The 18,243-nt window shown below is 34.0% G+C and overlaps 1 protein-coding gene across 1 annotated transcript in view; it reads right to left on the reverse strand.

Annotated features, from left to right (window-relative positions):
* LOC141487538 (partitioning defective 3 homolog) overlaps positions 1-18,243 on the reverse strand; it is a 60,532-nt gene that overhangs the window by 9,874 nt on the left and 32,415 nt on the right. The window contains 8 exon segments of the mRNA XM_074186630.1: positions 2,636-3,057; positions 3,060-3,180; positions 3,550-3,711; positions 4,255-4,443; positions 6,178-6,398; positions 6,641-6,801; positions 12,559-12,903; positions 16,617-16,942. Of these exon segments, the coding sequence (XP_074042731.1) occupies positions 2,636-3,057; positions 3,060-3,180; positions 3,550-3,711; positions 4,255-4,443; positions 6,178-6,398; positions 6,641-6,801; positions 12,559-12,903; positions 16,617-16,942 (1,947 nt within the window).

An 18,243-nucleotide genomic window follows, 5' to 3' on the forward strand; every position in this document is an offset into this window, starting at 1 on the left:
TCCTGTAAGTATATTGTTTACAAGACTGACATTTGAGGAAAAAATAAAGTATGATGTGAATGAAGAAGAGTAAAAACTATGGCATAATGAGATGAATTTGAACATATCCTTAATTATTTTTTCTATTATTATTATTATTACAAAAAGTTGATGCCGAACAAATATACAGTTACAGAGCTATTACTTTGTGTTCAAGCTCTGGTAAGATATTTGAATCAATCGTCCAGAAAAAAAAACTGCTGAAATTTTTTAGGGATAATTGACAACTCTTACACTGTCAGCATAGTTTTTTTTTAAATAGAGGTAAAAAATGAAACCACACAGCACATGAAATCACAGAATATTGTGTGATCTCGTTGAAGAGATTACAAGAGCACTGGATAATAGAAAAACAGCTTTGGAGTCATTTATCGACTTTTCCAAGACGTTCGACAGTAATAATCATGAAATCCTCCTAAATAATCCACATAGGTATGGACATGCTCTTAAAGGTTTTGAATCATTGTGTTCATTACTGCTTGTCAATAAGTCAAATGTGATGGATTTTTTTCTGGTTCTTTGTCTGTTGATGTACTCCAAGGATCAAGTATCTCTGTATTATAACTCTAGCAAATGAGTGCATACAAATTTTTTTTCTCAAAACAGATACAACTGTAGCAGTTGTTTTCAAGACTAATCAGTTTCTGAACTCACAATACTTACTCAGGACTTACTCTTCAATATGGTTTGAAAAGGGATACAAACATGAATAATAATCAAGTGTGCATACTTTTTAATCAATTGAGCTCGCTGTTTATTGCAAGGCAATATCCTTCTACTGGAAACTTAAAAGAAGTTAGTCTTTGAGATCGCAAATTTGCATGTATATTGAAAAAAAATGGAGCAACGACTGAAAATATTTATGATTTGTTTTTGCATGTCGTCTTGGTTTTGTTCAGGTTGAAGCCCAGCTCCCTTACCCTATCGGCTGATTTTTGTCAAAGAAGTACAAATGGGTTAATGACTGAGGGGATGGCGGTATGAAGTCCTCAGATATGAGTACCGCCCTTCACGGGATACCCCTACCTGGCTGGCGTGGGATGGATGAAAAAGCTATTCGTCCGTTAACGGGGGACATGATGGCCTAATTCGACAGAGTGTCAGGGCCTTCTGTATCGGTAGGGGTCGTCAACAGCAACAGCAGTTAGCTTCCCTAACTAACTAACGGATTTTCGTGAGTTTCCGCACCTTCAAAAACTCGCCGATTCCTCGACTGAATGGATTTGATAATAAATTACTTAGAGAGAGTTGAACTCTCAGCTGAAGACCAATAAGATGGCAACTTATACCTGGTGCACTCTAGATATACTTGTAGTAATCTCTAGAATGTGACAAATTTTTAAAAAGTTATGATTTGTTATATTACTTGTGTTTCGCTGTAATATATAGTATTCCTTGTATAGATAAGGTTTTAATGTTTACTCTTATATTATTTTAACTCAAGACTAAAAACTTTTGTTAAAAGGACTTTTCTCTTTGGAGGATAAACATATCTCGTTGCCTCTCTCTCTTGATATAATAGATAGATAGATAGATACTGATACTTTATTGTCTAAGAATAACTTCTTATTGACAAAGTGTCATAAGTAATCATTAAAGTAATGAAGGTACAAAATACAAGTAAGCATAAAAGTGGAAGTATAAAAATTATAAAATTAGTCGAGACGAATAAGATGAGATTAATGTGTATAAACAAATAAGTCGCAAAAAAGTAAAACAAGTCTAACAAAAGTAAAAACATGCGCCCAAGGCGCTCATCAGTCTACTATACAAAACTATAAGGTAAAATACAAGACAACAAAGACAAATCATCAGTTTTACATTTAAAGCGAATCGTTAAAAAACTCATCCAAAGTGTAGTAGGCCTTATCAAACAGTAACTCTTTGACACTTTTCCTAATTTTTCTCTCTGAATTTAGATCTTTGATATTCTGGGGTAAATGATTGAAAATTTTTTTTGAGTTATAAATCAGGGAATTTTTAACTTGTGTAGTGTTGGGCTTAGGAAGATCCAAATTACCCATCTGTCTAGTCAGGTAACTAGGGTTTTTTATGGTGTTTCTATTTAACTTATGTTTTTTAAACATCAAACACACCGTCTCTAGTATAAATATGCAGGTAAGGGTCATTATTCTATGTGATTTGAATAGTGGACGACATGAATCTCTAAAGCCAGCCCTACAAACATACCGGACAGCTCTTTTTTGTAGCTTAAATATCATATTGAAAGATGCTTTGTCGGAATTGCCCCAGTAGCAGATCCCATATCTCAGGTGTGACTCTATAAATGCAAAATATGTTGATCTTGCCATGGTTGGGTCGAGGTCCTTGGATATGACTCTAAGAGCATAATAGCCTTTGGCAAGTTTGGTACATAAACTTGCGACATGTTCCTTGAACGTCAACCTACTATCAATAAATACCCCAAGGAATTTAGCCAAAGAGGATTCTTGTAGACATTTATCACCTATTGAAATTGGGTTTAACAAACATTTAAAGGTGAGAATGTGGGTTTTATTTACATTGAAGGACAACAGATTGGCGTCGCACCATTTCTTTACCTTGATAAATTACTGATTTTTACATTGTAACTCACCTTGTAGTAGCTCTCATTTCTCAATTGTTGCTGTTTATTACTGCCAGTCAGCCTTTCTAATACTGGATTCCACGTCTGCATTGGACTTAATTGACTATTATCTGAAGATTTCTCGGAAATATTTGAAATGCCGCCTTGTGGATTAAAAATTACAGTATTCGCAGACCCACTACTAGCTCCAGAATTATCCACTGAATCATTTTTTTCTTGTGAATCTTGGCTGGAATTACTGAAAACACTATCCTTGGAACGGTTTTTACTGGTGACTCCAGGCGAAGAAACCCTTCTAGCTATTGTGAGCGTTATGTGTCCAGGTACAGGCCCTTCAGTATGTGGTATGGCATTTTTTAAAGTCTCCATGGCATCGCTGTTGGTTTGCTGAAGTAAGGAAATTCCATTAACATTGAGAAGTTGATCATTTCAGTTTTTCCTTTCACGCTTATTCCCAAGCCAGCTTTTTCAGAATCATGAACGGGTATGTTGAAGGTTAAAATTTCACGATGTTTCCAAGGAAATACCATACTTTCGTCTATTTGATCGGAAGGCTGTGAATTATAAACATATATTGTATATCAGATTACAGGGTTGAATATACAGGATGTATCACCTGCTTGAGAAATATTTTTAAGAGCTGAAATTCTTTAAATTTCACAACAAATTTTCATACTCAAGCAGTAATTTTGGAACACCCTATATACAGAAAATATATATTACGTTGTAACATTTGGAAGCAATTGATCTTGAAAAACTTTCTTATAGGAGAATCAAGAAAAATTAAAATAATTTCTACACTACAGATCACTATTTGGTACTACGAAAAAAAAAAAGGTGTGAACTAAATAAGTAATAAGTAATATAAGTAATATAAAAGCTCCTACATATTTTATGAATCTCTAGAATAAAATTATATTTACACTGCTATTTGCTGCTTCTTGAAATTGAGAAATGATTTTAGCCACCGAACCTTTGTCAGGTGTTCGGTTGTGAAGAGCTTGGAGATGACTCTGAGGTAACGGTGGTAAGTTGGGGGGTATGTCTTCGTTTCGTTCTTCCCTATCGTTTTTCAGATCAACATCCTGCACAAGAAACAACACACTGTTGTGACACATAACTACACTAGCAGTTATAAGCTAAAGCTAGGAGGAGAGGCACATAAATAAGGTATAAATGACATTTAAGAGGTGCATAAATTCTGTGACAAAATTACGAAACAGTTTTAACAATAATCAGAAGAGATCACAGAAAAAAAGAAACTCAATTTCGTAAACTGATTGTGCCAAACCAAAATGTGAAGAAAAACTTGATTGGTTTGATAGTAGGTTGTACCATCAAGCACTGAGAAATGCTTCAGAAGCAAACTTCATAAAACAGTATTTTTCAACAATTTAAACATTTTCTTCCGACTATAACATTGAAAACATTTTTCTGCAATATCACAATATTACAACATTACTGAATATATTGCAACGGCAATATATTTAGTAATGGAAATAACATTGTTGATTCCAATAATCTGTGATCTTTTTCGGCTGTTTTGTGCTTGAAACTATGTCACATGCTCTAACAATAAGAAAACGAGACAAAATATATAAAGCAATCATAACAAATGCAATACTTACAATTATCCTAGGAAGTGGAGGATCAATAACGTCTTCTTGCCTTGATACAACTATTTTTACTTTACTTCCCAAGGGCAAACTTTTGAGTAACGCGACTGCCTCACTCTGCGTTTTACCAGTCATCTCAACATTATTTACTTCTAAAAGTCTGTCGCCTATTTTGAGTCGCCCATCTTCTATAGCAGGACCCTAAAATATAATGTGGATAATATTACTCTTCAATCTCAAGTATGGAAGCCAAACAATTGACCCACATTAATTGATGTTTTGGAGGTAAAAATATTTTGAAAGTAAATATAATATATAAAGAAAGCAAAAAGTCAAAATAAATGATAAATTAAGTGAAGAAAATTTAATAACATATGGTGTGCCGCAAGGTACGGTTCTAGGGCCTACTCTGTTCACCATTTATATTAATCATTTACTTACCTTGAATACTGAAGGTTCCATTATTAGTTTTGCAGATGACACGGCTGTTTTTTATCAGAGTGAGTCATGGGCTGACCTACAACAAAAAATTAATCAAGATTTTATTCACATTATAGACTGGTTTGATTATAATTTATTAACTGTTAATTACTCAAAAACGTGCTTTGTTCCATTTAGTTGTTATGAAAATGGTTTACCAGATTTTAATGTTGTACAGTTACATGTCAACAATAAAATAATAGAAATAAATAGAGTTAGATATATAAAATATTTAGGTATAACAATTGACGATACTATGAAATGGAATATACATATACAAAATGTAATTAAAACATTAAGGCCTATGCTATATAAAATAAAATTTCTGAACCGATACTTAGACTTACCTGTGATAAAGATTGTATATTACTCTCTGGTTGAATCTAGGCTAAATTACGGAATATTGGGATGGGGTGGAGCCGCAAACTGTCATTTGTCCAAACTTGAGACTCTACAAAAAAGATTCCTAAAAATAATATTTAAAAGAGACATGTTGTATCCTACAAACCTTCTTTATCAAGAGGCTAAAATATTTGATATTAGTCAGTTGTACTACATACAGTTAGTGTATTTTCAATATAAACATAAACGTCACGATTATATAGACCACGTACATAACACTAGAAACAAAGTAAAAAAATTGATCAAAACAGAACTGACACTCAAAACAATTGGTCATCGAAGTCATTTGCATTCAGCTAGTCGAGCCTATAATATACTATCGGAGTCCATTCGACAGGCAGAACATTTTAAAAAATTTAAAAAATTAATTAAAAAATTCGTTTTGGACGAACGACATCAAATTAATTTGTTACTAAGAGCCTGACGTCCTAGTAACATAGTATGTCATTCTTTTTTTGTATTGGCAAATCCTGTTGTTTGCAATGGTTTGTAGTTCTTTTTGTTTATTATTATTTTTATTAACTACTACATAAAAAAGTTTTATTTACTGTCTAGATTATTTCTTCTGTATTTCTTTTTTGTTTGTTGCTATAGTTTATTTCATAGAATACGTATATTTTTTTAATCGAAAATTTTGGCAGTTTCACCGCATACAAGCTCTGCTTTCGCGATGTTCTCTGTTGGTGTTTATTTGTATTATTATTTGTTTATTAATAATAATATATCGTAGACCACATCATTAAAACCAAAAAGAATAATGATGAAAAGATTAAGTGACAAGTCACTTTCAGGAAGAGGAGAAAGAGTTTTGGGAATAACTTGAAGCACCTCACTTAGACTTCACTATTCAAATTATCTGTCATAAAAAATATATTGAGATTGGAACTCCAAGACAATTTAAATGATGCCACCAATGTAAACGTGCTTCATTATTTTACTTGAATGAGAATAATGCAATCATATTGGAAGTATGCTGAATTAGTCAAGTCACCTAGACTTCTTAAAAAATAGAATGTAATACTTTTCATTCAGGTTTTGATTATCTTCACTCACCATTGCATTTATGTTTTTAATATAAATGGGGCATTTTCCGCCAGCTGGATTATCTCTGGTTGTTATACTGAATCCGAGCCCGTGGGGTCCTTTTGTGAGCTCTATTTCAATTTTGCGTCCTATTTTTCTTGTGTTGGCTGTGAGCAAACCCTTCAGATTTTTTGAAACTGCTGGAACTTTTTTGGTTGGAGATACTGTAGCTACCTTAGTGTTTGTACTTTCTGTCAGAAATAAAATAAAACAGTGTTACAAACCATGAAGATTGCTAATAGGAATTTCTCAATCCTTATCACACATAGTTAATTTAACAAGAAATGAAATGAATAATAAGTCAAAATTGATGAATTAGGTTCAATTATCTGTATTTTCTGGGTTACATGAAGAGAGGAACAAGACATAAATACATTTTTTTTGTATATTAGAATGAACAAGAAAAAAGAAAAATGTAATGAATCGAACTTACGTTTCTGTTCACACTCGACCATGGACACGTTTTCCTTATCTTCGGGATAAGAAAGATAAATAGGAGCTGGAGGTTTTCGAAGTCCTTCTAGTCCTGAGGTTTTGATAACTTTCAGTCTTAATTCTGGTGAAGTAAGAGAAAGTTTGAACAACTCTTGAACCCTGAAATGAATTTACTGATATAGATTCAATCAACTCCATTTTATGAAAATTTTCAATTGCAATTTTTCAACATAAATTCCTTCATTTTATAGTCCATCCATCAGTTATTTTGTTTTCAAGAAGCGGTTTCATTGTCTCCTTACATACAGTTATTATTTGTCAAACACTTAAGAGTAAAGTTATTACTTTACTACTAAATATAATGGCAGTGATCTCGCCATCGCTTCATTTGGTGGTTGCTCAATATAAACGGGGACAAAATTGAGTTTTTTGGCAAAAAATGAACTACTCGTTTTTTCCAAGTGATCTTTGTTATCTATGATTCACTAATACGGTAGCCAAAAATATACCAATTATCAGCTTAAAAGAATTAGCAAAAAGCACCACACCTTATCTGTCTAGGAATCGAAAATGAAACTCAACAACTGAAACGTAAAAAATAATACTTCTCTTATTACGTTTATTTTGTCTTGGTTGTACAGGATAATACCTACATATCTGGAACATATCCTTACTGAAACTCAGTTACATAAGCTAAGCATTGCATGTATACTTAATCTTACCGTTTTGCAGGCCAAAATATGTCTCCTTTACTGAAAGATAATAATTTCTTGACATGTGGTGACTACCAATATCTTATTAAACTGAGAGTTTTTTTGTTTTTCTGGTTGATCATCGAACTCCTACCTGCACGCAGGTGAGTTTTTCTTGATAATTAAAACTGTAAAGAATATTACTGGAGTTTTTCCCAACACCATACCATTATTTTAACACCTCGACACATGTTTCGATCACCAAGTGATCATCTTCAAGAGAAAGATCAGTTTGATCTTCCTCGAGAGGAACTGATCTTTCAAACCGTTATTTCAACACCTCGACACGTGTTTCGATCACCAAATGATCATCTTCAAGAGGAAGATCATATGTCAAGGTGTTAAAATAACAGTTGTTGGGATAAAACTCCAGTGATATTCATTACTACGACAAAGGTTCCAAACAGTGCATCACAAGTAATTAAAACAGTGTCCATATTTCAGTTAAATATTGAGATAATTCAAACTTTTGAAAATTTGACGATTTTTTCTTTGAATACAACTCTCACACTCAAATAGATAATTGAAATAAGGTGTCCTTAAGGTTTCAAGAATCTAATCTGATTCCGTTATATTACAACTTAGCAACCAATTGCAGGCAACCAAAAAAAAAGAAAACACACACAAAGGCTGATACTGATTACGGAACAGTGCCAGGTCCAATGCAACTACACTTCATTATAGAACTCGAACCAATTCAAGTATGGAAGGATAAATGTCAATGATCTGAAAGACCAGAAAATAGACGAGAAGTAGGTTTTTTTCAGCTGTGTCAAAAACAAAATCGTGATAACCAAACAAGAAAAATTAAAAACGGGCCCGCCTTCTTGGTGAATCTTAAAATGCATCGGCGATAGTAGGATATCCAGGATATCCAGAAAATGATTTTACAGACAATGTAGTAGATGCAGGATGTCATACAATTTATTTTATCCATTTCTTGATAGGAATAATTTTTCCAGTGAAATAATTTTCCCATTGATAAGGAATACAATAGACTGAATTTTGACAACCAATTTCACATTCTAAGGAATATATAGTTAGATAAGTACAAAGTTTGTAAGGGTCATTCTAGAAGGTAAGTAAACTAAGTCATGACTTGTCAGAACAACTTTCAGATTATTTCACTTATAAAGTAACTGACTATTTGTCAGAATCTACAGGGGCATCCCATTAAATTTATCGATAACTTGAAAACCAAACTAAAACAAGCACTTATCTTCAGGAGACGAAGAAGAAGTCAATTAACTTGTAGTCTCAAAATGAACAATAGTCAAAAATTCAGAAATATTTCAAATATATCAATAGAACTATTTGGTAGTACTGAATGCTTATTTGCATAGGTATACTTTAAATATGCATTACCTTGATACTTCATAGGTGATCATAGAAAGAAAGAAATTTCATTGACCTCAAATTACAATTTCTGTTACATTCCAAAATATCTGCAATAACAAAATTTGCTTAGGTACGTCATACTAAAAATATAAAAATATATACATACAGTACATAAGGAAAAATCTCACAATACAATAGTTATGACTCACAATATAAATACACATAAATACACACACATATACATATATTAGGACCACTGACAACTGAATACCTCATCAATCTTATGGAAAGCTTGGGTGACAAGTGAATTCTTTACTTTGAATTTCAATTCTTTTATATGAAGGTCTTTCCACTGACTAGGCAGTGTTATATATTTTTATGGGAAGAAACTCCGTTGTTTGGCTGTGTTTTGATAATGCATCTTCGGTAGCATGACGATATCTTGGTGTTTTGTATCATAATTGTGAATCCTGGAGCCAATATTATATTTATTTTTATTTTCATGTACAAACAATATTGCTTCTAGAATATACATGGAAGGTAATGTAAGTATGACCCATTTTATAAAGATTGGTTTGGCATGGTTTCTGGAATCAACTTTTTCTAAGCTCTCATTATCTTTTTTTTGGATAATGAATACTTCACTTGCAGTGAGGAAAGCACCCCATGGCATCCCATGCCCAGATACCATATTTCACTAAATCTACAAGTTCTCATACTTATCAAATTCTACCTTGTTGTGGTGAAAACAATTTTTCTTAATTTTTTCATTTCTGTGATTTAAAATATACAATAAATGAATTCGTTGTTATTTGTAAAATATGATTTTCAATAATAAAGTTGTTCATTCAACTAAGATTTTTTCAGAGTAACCAATCAGAAATGGCAAAGAGTATTCATGAGATTGTTCGAAATAATCTCAAAAAATTCCTTGTTTTGAAGAATACAAAAATTCTTAACCAATCAGAAATGGCAAAGAGTCTGTCGTGCGTGAATATTTATGAGGTTCGAAATAATCCCAAAAAAACTCAACTTTCTAGGACAATCACTATTTTTTATCAATGAGTAGAATATGAAATGACATGAGTTTGAGCAATGAATAATTCCTTTTTTTATTTATTTATATAGAAGGAATACAAACGGGACTCACCCAAAACAGTATTCACATATATGTCATTTCTCAATATTATAATCTACATCTATAAATAGTTTTTAAAATTGTTACGAAGTTGAGTGCATGGAGTTGAGTGAATGTATAATATAATTGCAGAACCAAGACAATTCTGAATTCACCTGAAATCCTGATAAAAAATGTTAGAATTGGCGAAGATTTGCAAAAATACAAATCCGAAACTAACAGTTTTTTCAATTACCAGTTTTCTTTATCTCCCGAAGGGCCAACTTGGTTGGAGTAACGCACATCGAGAAGAGTATTGCATTTCTGGCGATTGAAAAGGTGCTTGCTTTGAATTTATTCTGCATCGGAGGTTTTATTTAATTGTAAAATGATTATTTGCTCTACTGAAAGTTATGAATAAGTTAACACCTAGTAAATTACAATAAAAATTGTTGGTACCAATCAGCCTGATTTACAATTGTGTTTTGCTGTTCCAACGTAACTTTTATTCAGTTATTTATCATTTACGATATCATACCATAAACTTGCAAATTAAATTTTTATTTGAATTCTCTCTATGACGCAGATGATAAAAATCCCAGTAAAGCTAGCATACAAAGTGATAATGAAACAGTTATCTTCAGACTAATGTATGTCAAAAGTAAATCTACCAAAATAATAATTATGTCGCTGAGTGAACTAACATGAGATAAAATTAAAAAAAAAACAGTTTAGTAGGTTCATTCTCATATTTATCTGGCTCAGCTATACTCAACAACCGCGAATGGAAATATTGGAAAAAATGAATATTACTGGAGTTTGTGTCGAGGTGTTAAAAAATAACGATTTGATGCTGGGAAAAAACTCCAGTAATATTCATTACTACACCAAAGGTTCCAAACAGTGCATAACAAGTATATTGGAAAAACTTAAAATATTATCAACGGAACTCTTAATTTATAAAGAATTAGCGAACCGCCCCGGCTCCGCGCGGGTGCAATGCTGATACTAAAGATACATATAAACACGTGCGATCGCTGCTGATCATAAAGTGCTATAGAACTAAGCAGGGCCTTCGATGCTCTATTTATAGGCACGCGCCGTTTCCCCCCCCTGTCGATACCACCGCAACGTCTCTGCATTTTAAATCTGTAATATCTTCGAAAATATTCATTTAAATTACATGCTGTGAAGGGCCATATTGATGCAAAATGATATTAAATGAACAATCTCTTTAAGGTACTCAATTGGATAAGGATCATTACTGTATTGCTTAAAAACGCTTCATAAATAATCCATTATTTCTCAAGGATGAGAAATGGTTATTGTGGGTCATCCCTATCGCTGAGAGTTTTTTGTGTACATTTTTAAGGTGTACAATATTGAAGTACATTTTTTAATCTATCTCGACTTTGTTTTATACTATGTAGTGATATAAATTGTCCATGATACAACGAAAGTTATTTCTTTACCTTCAAAAGTAGTTTGTATGTATCTTGCATCTAATGGTTGAATGCTATTTTAAATAGTATTATTACTATATTTGTAATTTGAGTGTCAGGGGTGGATTATTTTCCAAAATGTCCCATTATAACTCCTATATACGAAAAAGTGATACGGAAATAACTTGTTGAAATCGAGTCATTTAGGTTTTAAAAATATTATTAAATGTGGAGTTACACAAGAAATAGTATCTAGGCACACAAATGACTCAATGAGTACTAAAGTTCACTCTCAACTTCGACGAATCTGATTTCATCACTTATTCCTCAAATGAGTAACTAAGCAGATAATTTAAAAGATTTAGAGGCAAGTTAAATGTTGCCATCGAATTTCTTCTAGGTGGATTGAACAATGTGACTCCTTGTCGTTATAATCTAGATGCACTTTCGAGTCACAGTGGATCTATCTACAGCGGACATTATACAGCATTCTGCAGACATCCTTATAATGGCACGTGGCACGAATACTATGATTCACACGTGTAACCAATTTCACCAAAATTGCTTGTGAGTGGAGATGCATACATCTTCTTTTGTATTCGATTAATATTGTCACAACATCTTAATTTAGTACTAATCATAATTATCTAAAATTTTGTTTAGTATATAAAGCGGAAATTATTTAACATTTTCACAATGGGGAACATTTCAAGAAACCATATTTAATTTTCAATTTAGGAATGTTAGGAATCACACGTTGAAAGGTAAGACCTCGTTAGTCCTTAGCTCGCACAAGTTTCTCAACTTCTGAGAGTTGTCTTTCGTATGGGGGGCGACAGCTGATTAACGGAAAAACAGATTTCAAACAGACAGAACAGAAAATAACTGATCATTCATAAACAGATATATCTGGGAAATGAATTGAATAGCTTCATTGTTTTCATGTATTTGTGCTAATAACATACCAAGGGTAGATAACAACGAATATCTTCAATTATCATTATTATGCAACTCATTTGATGGAAAAGGTTGAGATAATTTTTTTCAGATTTGAAACATTGAAAAATATTGTGAGCAGAAGGCAATTTTTGATGATTTATAATCTAGCAATGAAGTATATGAAATTATTGGCAGAGGAGTTCTCCATTACAGTCTTTTTTTCAGATTCAGGTGAAAATCACCAGAAAGGTCAGTAGAAGAATTCCTCTACAAAAAAAATACTTTTGTTCAATGGTTTGCATATGACGAAACAATCAAAATATCTCACCTTTGAAAGGGCATATTGATCAAATTCTCTCCATTGATTTCGACGACCCTATCGTAAATCGCCAATCTTCCATCTCTGTCGATCCTCCCTCCGGGCTCGATACCTTTAACAAGTAGCCCCCTTTCCCTCCCCAAGGTATCATAATCGGGAATTACGTGGATGCCAAGAGGTCCGGTCTCATTCCTTATCACGATAACTTCCCCTACATCAACGGCAGATGGAAGAGGACTCGTCGAGTTGTTGGCTTGTCCAAGGGGTTCCTTCCGTCTCGCTTCTCTTGGCAATGAGGTGGTTAAATGGTTTCTGGAGGTGACCGCCCGTTCAGCAGCTTCGGCCTATCGATAGCTGAAAACAAAAAATCTTGAGATAGTGCACAAATGAGGTGTTTCACTTTTCAATGCGTTCCTGAGAAACAGTATTAAGCAGCCTACACACATAGGAACCTTTGTTCGCTGAACAAAGGTTCCTTGTTCGCTGAACAAGAACTAAGTTCTTGGTTCGTCACTTCCTATACACATTGGGGGAATGTGAACAACGGTTCGCTACTTCACCAGTTTCATTCCAGCAGTTGGGATGAGTTCTTCGAAGATGGCAGCTCTTATTGTTGAATTATGTGAGTTTGAAGGTTTACAAGAAAAAAGAAAAAAAGATCGCAATGGACCAAGCACTGTGAGAGAGAAGTGGTCTCAACTCAATCTCTATTATCATCTTAGGGAGAACAGTGCGAAAGATTACACAAATTATTCAACAATGACCAAAACAGAATTCAATTATTTATTGGAACTTTTGACACCCTACATATCAAAACAACTCACATGAGAAAGTCGATATTGGCCGAAAATAGCCTCGTTTCTACACTTTGCTACCCAGCTAGTGGAAGAAACTTGGAGGACTTGAAGTTTTTGTGCGCCATATTACCACAAACACTGGGAAGAATGGCGAAAAACGGTTCCCCTCCTCCACACACAGAGGAACTTGGTGCGCCCTGCCGGTGAACCGAACAAATGTTTTCCAACCCGATGGAAGGCCAATTTCGTGAGAAATTGTGGCGATCTTGGTTCGTCAAACACCAACCACAGGGGAACAAATGGTTCGTGCGAACCAAGTTTGGCGAACCCAATTCCCATGTATATAGGGCGCTTTACAATCAACAATATTCAACTGGAAGTTAGTTCAGGATGATATAAACAAACAGCAGTTGCCTTTACAAATAAATGAAACAAACTCATTACTCAAAAGTTGACAACGATAAAATGGTTCAAGATACTTATTAAATAGGTTAAAATGTACCAATTATTTTTTTAAATAAAAGGAACTCCAGGTGTTTCGAAGAGTACAGTTTTGGGACCTCTTTTTTATTTATATTATACTTGAATGGCAAAACCGTATCGAAGATTGATGGTAACTTGTTAGTGACGTAAGTCTTTCCTGTAGAGTTATTGAAAACAAATAATCTCACATGCACATGCAGTTCTCACTTCCTTAATAATAATAATAAGCATTCTACTTTATTAATATAACCAAATTGGAATTTTAGATGAAATAAAATACTTAAACCAAAAAAAAACATTCAATGAAACTGGTAAAAAGTATCATTCTTCGAAATTTCCAATTCACGGAGTTTTTTTACGCGTAAACTTTATGTTTATTTAGATGACACGTGGAAAAACATTCAATTTTTACACAGAATAAAATCATTATGGTATTGGCACCACTAATATTCTTACTATTCATCAACGACCTAAATCTACTAAGAACAACGATAAAATTAGATGACGATACGTCGGCAGCAATATCCGGTAAAAACGAAGAAGAGGCCATAATGAAAATTTCAGAGGTATATAAACATATGAAAAAATGGTGTTTTGCTAATCGTCTAATATTAAATAAAGAAAAAACAAACCCAACCTAAACATAGATACATACTTTCACAAAATCGACAAAATTTCTGGGAACGCATATAGACTTCAAAATTTCTTGGAACCTCAACTGGACCACATATGCAAATTACTGACAGATCATTCTTTCCCTACTAAAACTAAAGCACTACAACATTTTATAACATCTTACTACGCCCTTGTATACCCACATATCTGCTATAATATCATATTATGGGGACAGACAGTGGAAGTAACAGAGTTTATACCATAAAAAGTCTCATATTTGGAATAAAGTCACAGGAAATATGCAGATATGCTTCTAAAGAAAAGGTCCTCACATTAACATCGATCTATAAACTGGAACAGCAGGATTTGACACTTGACCAAAATATGTTGATGAAAGTTCAACAAAAGCTTACAAAATATTAATTCATTTTGCAGTCAAGCTGCTGGAAAATAATTCCATATAATATATATATATATATATATATATATATATATATATATATATATATATATATATATATATATATATATATATATATATCTATATATATATATATATCTATATATATATATATATATATATATATATATATATATATATATATATATATATATATATATACACAAAATAGGATGTTTCACGATTACAGAACAAGAACCAGAAATTAATTAGTGGTTCCCAGACATCGAAGCAGATTCTATGAAAAATTACCGCAGTAGTTACATTACTCAACAATTTCAAGAAACTATTGAAGGAATTCTTAAATGACAGTTCTTTTGATAATTTTAATGAACTGTGCACATCATACAATGTAGTACATAATAATGTTAACTTGTTAGCAACTGCCCAAATCTTTTTTCAATCAGAACACCATCTCCACATCAAATATTCATTATTATTATTAGTTCTACATCTTGTTACTAACTATTATACAGTTATTTTATCATTCGACTTACCCTAGCATCTAAGTATACTTAATTATCTGTCTTGTCTATTGTCAATAACTTGACCTGAAGACCAATAAATGAATTTTGAATTTGTTTTTGATCACTATAGATGACAGATTAAATTTGTCCAGTCGTGTAAATCAAGCAGCATATAAATTATTCAGTGCATTATTTAGACAACTATTATCTCACGAATCTGCATGCTATGAAAATGGCCTACTACTCATTCCATTCGAGGCTTTCTTATGGAAATTTGCTCTTTAGATGTCAGAAAAAGGCTATTACAATTCTGGCAGACATAGGTTATAGAGATCAGTTTCGTGAAAATTTTGTCAAACTTGGTATGATGCCATTATCAACATTGTATATTTTTAGTTTTATAAGAAACACTTCCTGTTTCACAACTCTTTTATTATGTAAATGATTATGTTGATATTGCAAACTCCTGGATAGTTTGAGATATGTGCATATTTCCTCATCATATGTTCATGATGTTCTTAGATATGTTTTTTTTAATGTTACTTGTCTTGATTTTCATATAACTATTCTAATTTTATTCTTTGTGTATGTAAATCTGTGCACGAATTGAGTTAATTTTTTCACTCACTTTTATGCGTGTCTTTAGACTATGATTATAGTATCAATATGTTTTTGTTACCTGCCATAAATGTAACTCACATCACGGGTAGAAATAAACTACCTACTTACCTACTTATTTACTAAAAACAGTACACGACAGTACATACTCATACACATACATTTCATACTGGAAAATATTGCTATCCGTTGCCTTTGGAATTCGAAATAGCCAGGTTTGAGGTAAAAACAATTCGTGGGTTTTGTATCATGATAATGCACCGCTCACATTGTTGTTCGTGAACTTTTGACCAAAAACAATATTGTAATGATGCTCCAGCCCCCCTATTCGCCAGACATGGCTCCGGGTGACTTTTTCCTATTTCCAAAAATAGAGAGAATCTCTCTGCCGTCACAAGCATGGACGATATTTAAAATGCCTCGCTGAAAATGCTGCAGATCGAGTTTGAGACGTGTTTCGAGGATTGGAAGAAGCATCGGCACAAGTGCATAATATCTAGTGGGTACTATTTTGAAGGCAACAAAATTAATGTAGACGAAAATATATAAAAAAAATTAAAATTCTTGTTATTTTCTGAACACATATTACAATTGAAGTTGCAAAGATGTTTTTTTTAATTCACTTACCCTGCACTGTCGGCGCCCAAAAACTGCATCGACAGCCTATTGCTCCCATCCCTAGCGATTCTCCTGAAACATGGTTCTTCTTCTTCTTTGGAGTCATCCATCCAGTCCGGACTGATGTACCCTGAACTAGGAGGTTCCAGTATCAAAGGGGCAGCGCTCCATCGCTTCGTGTGTTCCGCAGGAGCAGGAGGGCCAGCAGGAAGTTGGTTGAGACTGGGTTCGCTCCCTCGGCGGACCTGGAGCAGAGGAACGCCCGACGCTATCTGTTCTCCGGTGACTTCGATGTCCGTTCGGAGGTAGTTTGGGCCATACTTGTGCTCTCCATCCTGAGTGCAAGACGTTTTTGTTAGGTCTAGATGCTTCAGAATTAACAATGATCCATATTGTGTAATTACACAAATGAACCTAATAGTTCAATTATAATGATTCATATTTCGTCAAACTATAAATAATTATATATGGCAGTAACAAAAAGAACATCTGCTCAACACAAAGGAACCAGTAAAGATTCTTACTGAACTATTGAGAAATACAAATTCCATTTGACAGTTTAAAATGAAAGTGACTAAACTGTAGGTTAAGATGAAATTTAAAAAAAACTTAAGCTAACTGTTCACAACTCTGTCACCTCACCGAGTTGGAACCCGTTCAGCAAAAGCTCAGATAAAAGCCGCAGAGATCACCTTACTTCTGCGAAAACACAAGGATAAACCAATGCATGGATCTTCTTCAATAACATTGGAGACCTTGGCTTATCAAAGCGCCTGACGTTCGCTTTTCTCAGGTCGAGTGGACTGATTTCGGAAACTGAGGGGTTCATCATGGCTTGCCAGGATGGTGTCTTCAACACCTTAGTCTACCGCAGTCGCGTGTTGGGTATAGAGATTTCTGACACAAGGTGCAGATACTGCCGCGAGGCGCCCGAGACCCTAATGCACTTGCTATCAGCATGTCCAGCATACGCGGTTTCGGCCTATATCCATCGACATAACGCGGCCCTAAGAGTGCTATATTACCATCTACGGCACTCTTACGGTTTTGACGAGACACCGGTGTTGCCCTACGCTCCGGGGGATATTGCATCCGTTGTGGGAACGAGAAGTGCCGAATTTACTGGAACTATTCGTTCCCCGCCCTCAGGCTCATACAAGCGAATAAGCCTGATGTAGTCCTTCTTGACCACAAGAGCAAAATGATATTTGTCGTGGAGTTTTCAACTCCTGGCGAAACGAATATAGTCAGAAAAGAGGAGGATAAAATATCAAGATTTTCTCTTCGAATTACGCAGACTCTATCCAGATCACTCTTCTGATTATAGGAGTCCTATGTAGAATGATACACTCTCTACTCTTGAATCTTAAAATCATACCGGCTTGCCGCACTAAGGCAGAAATCTTAGCCGGACAGATGCTGAAGGCTGTCATTCTTGGCTCACTGCGATTGCTCAAGGCACATGATTCTCGGACCCAATGATCACTTACCCCACGGTGTGAGGAGTGATCGTTGGTTGATAATGCTGGCGCACCCCCCGAATGTATCGGGGCTTCGGGGGATAGGACCTGACCAGCGCATACTTCGGTATGAAAAAAAATTATAAAATACCAAGTTTCAGAACAATAATTGAGTG

This window comes from Leptinotarsa decemlineata, unplaced genomic scaffold, assembly GCF_025532065.1.
Source record: "Leptinotarsa decemlineata unplaced genomic scaffold, Ldec_3_MD MMD2_P_RNA_scaffold_4, whole genome shotgun sequence".
Lineage (NCBI taxonomy): Eukaryota > Metazoa > Arthropoda > Insecta > Coleoptera > Chrysomelidae > Leptinotarsa > Leptinotarsa decemlineata.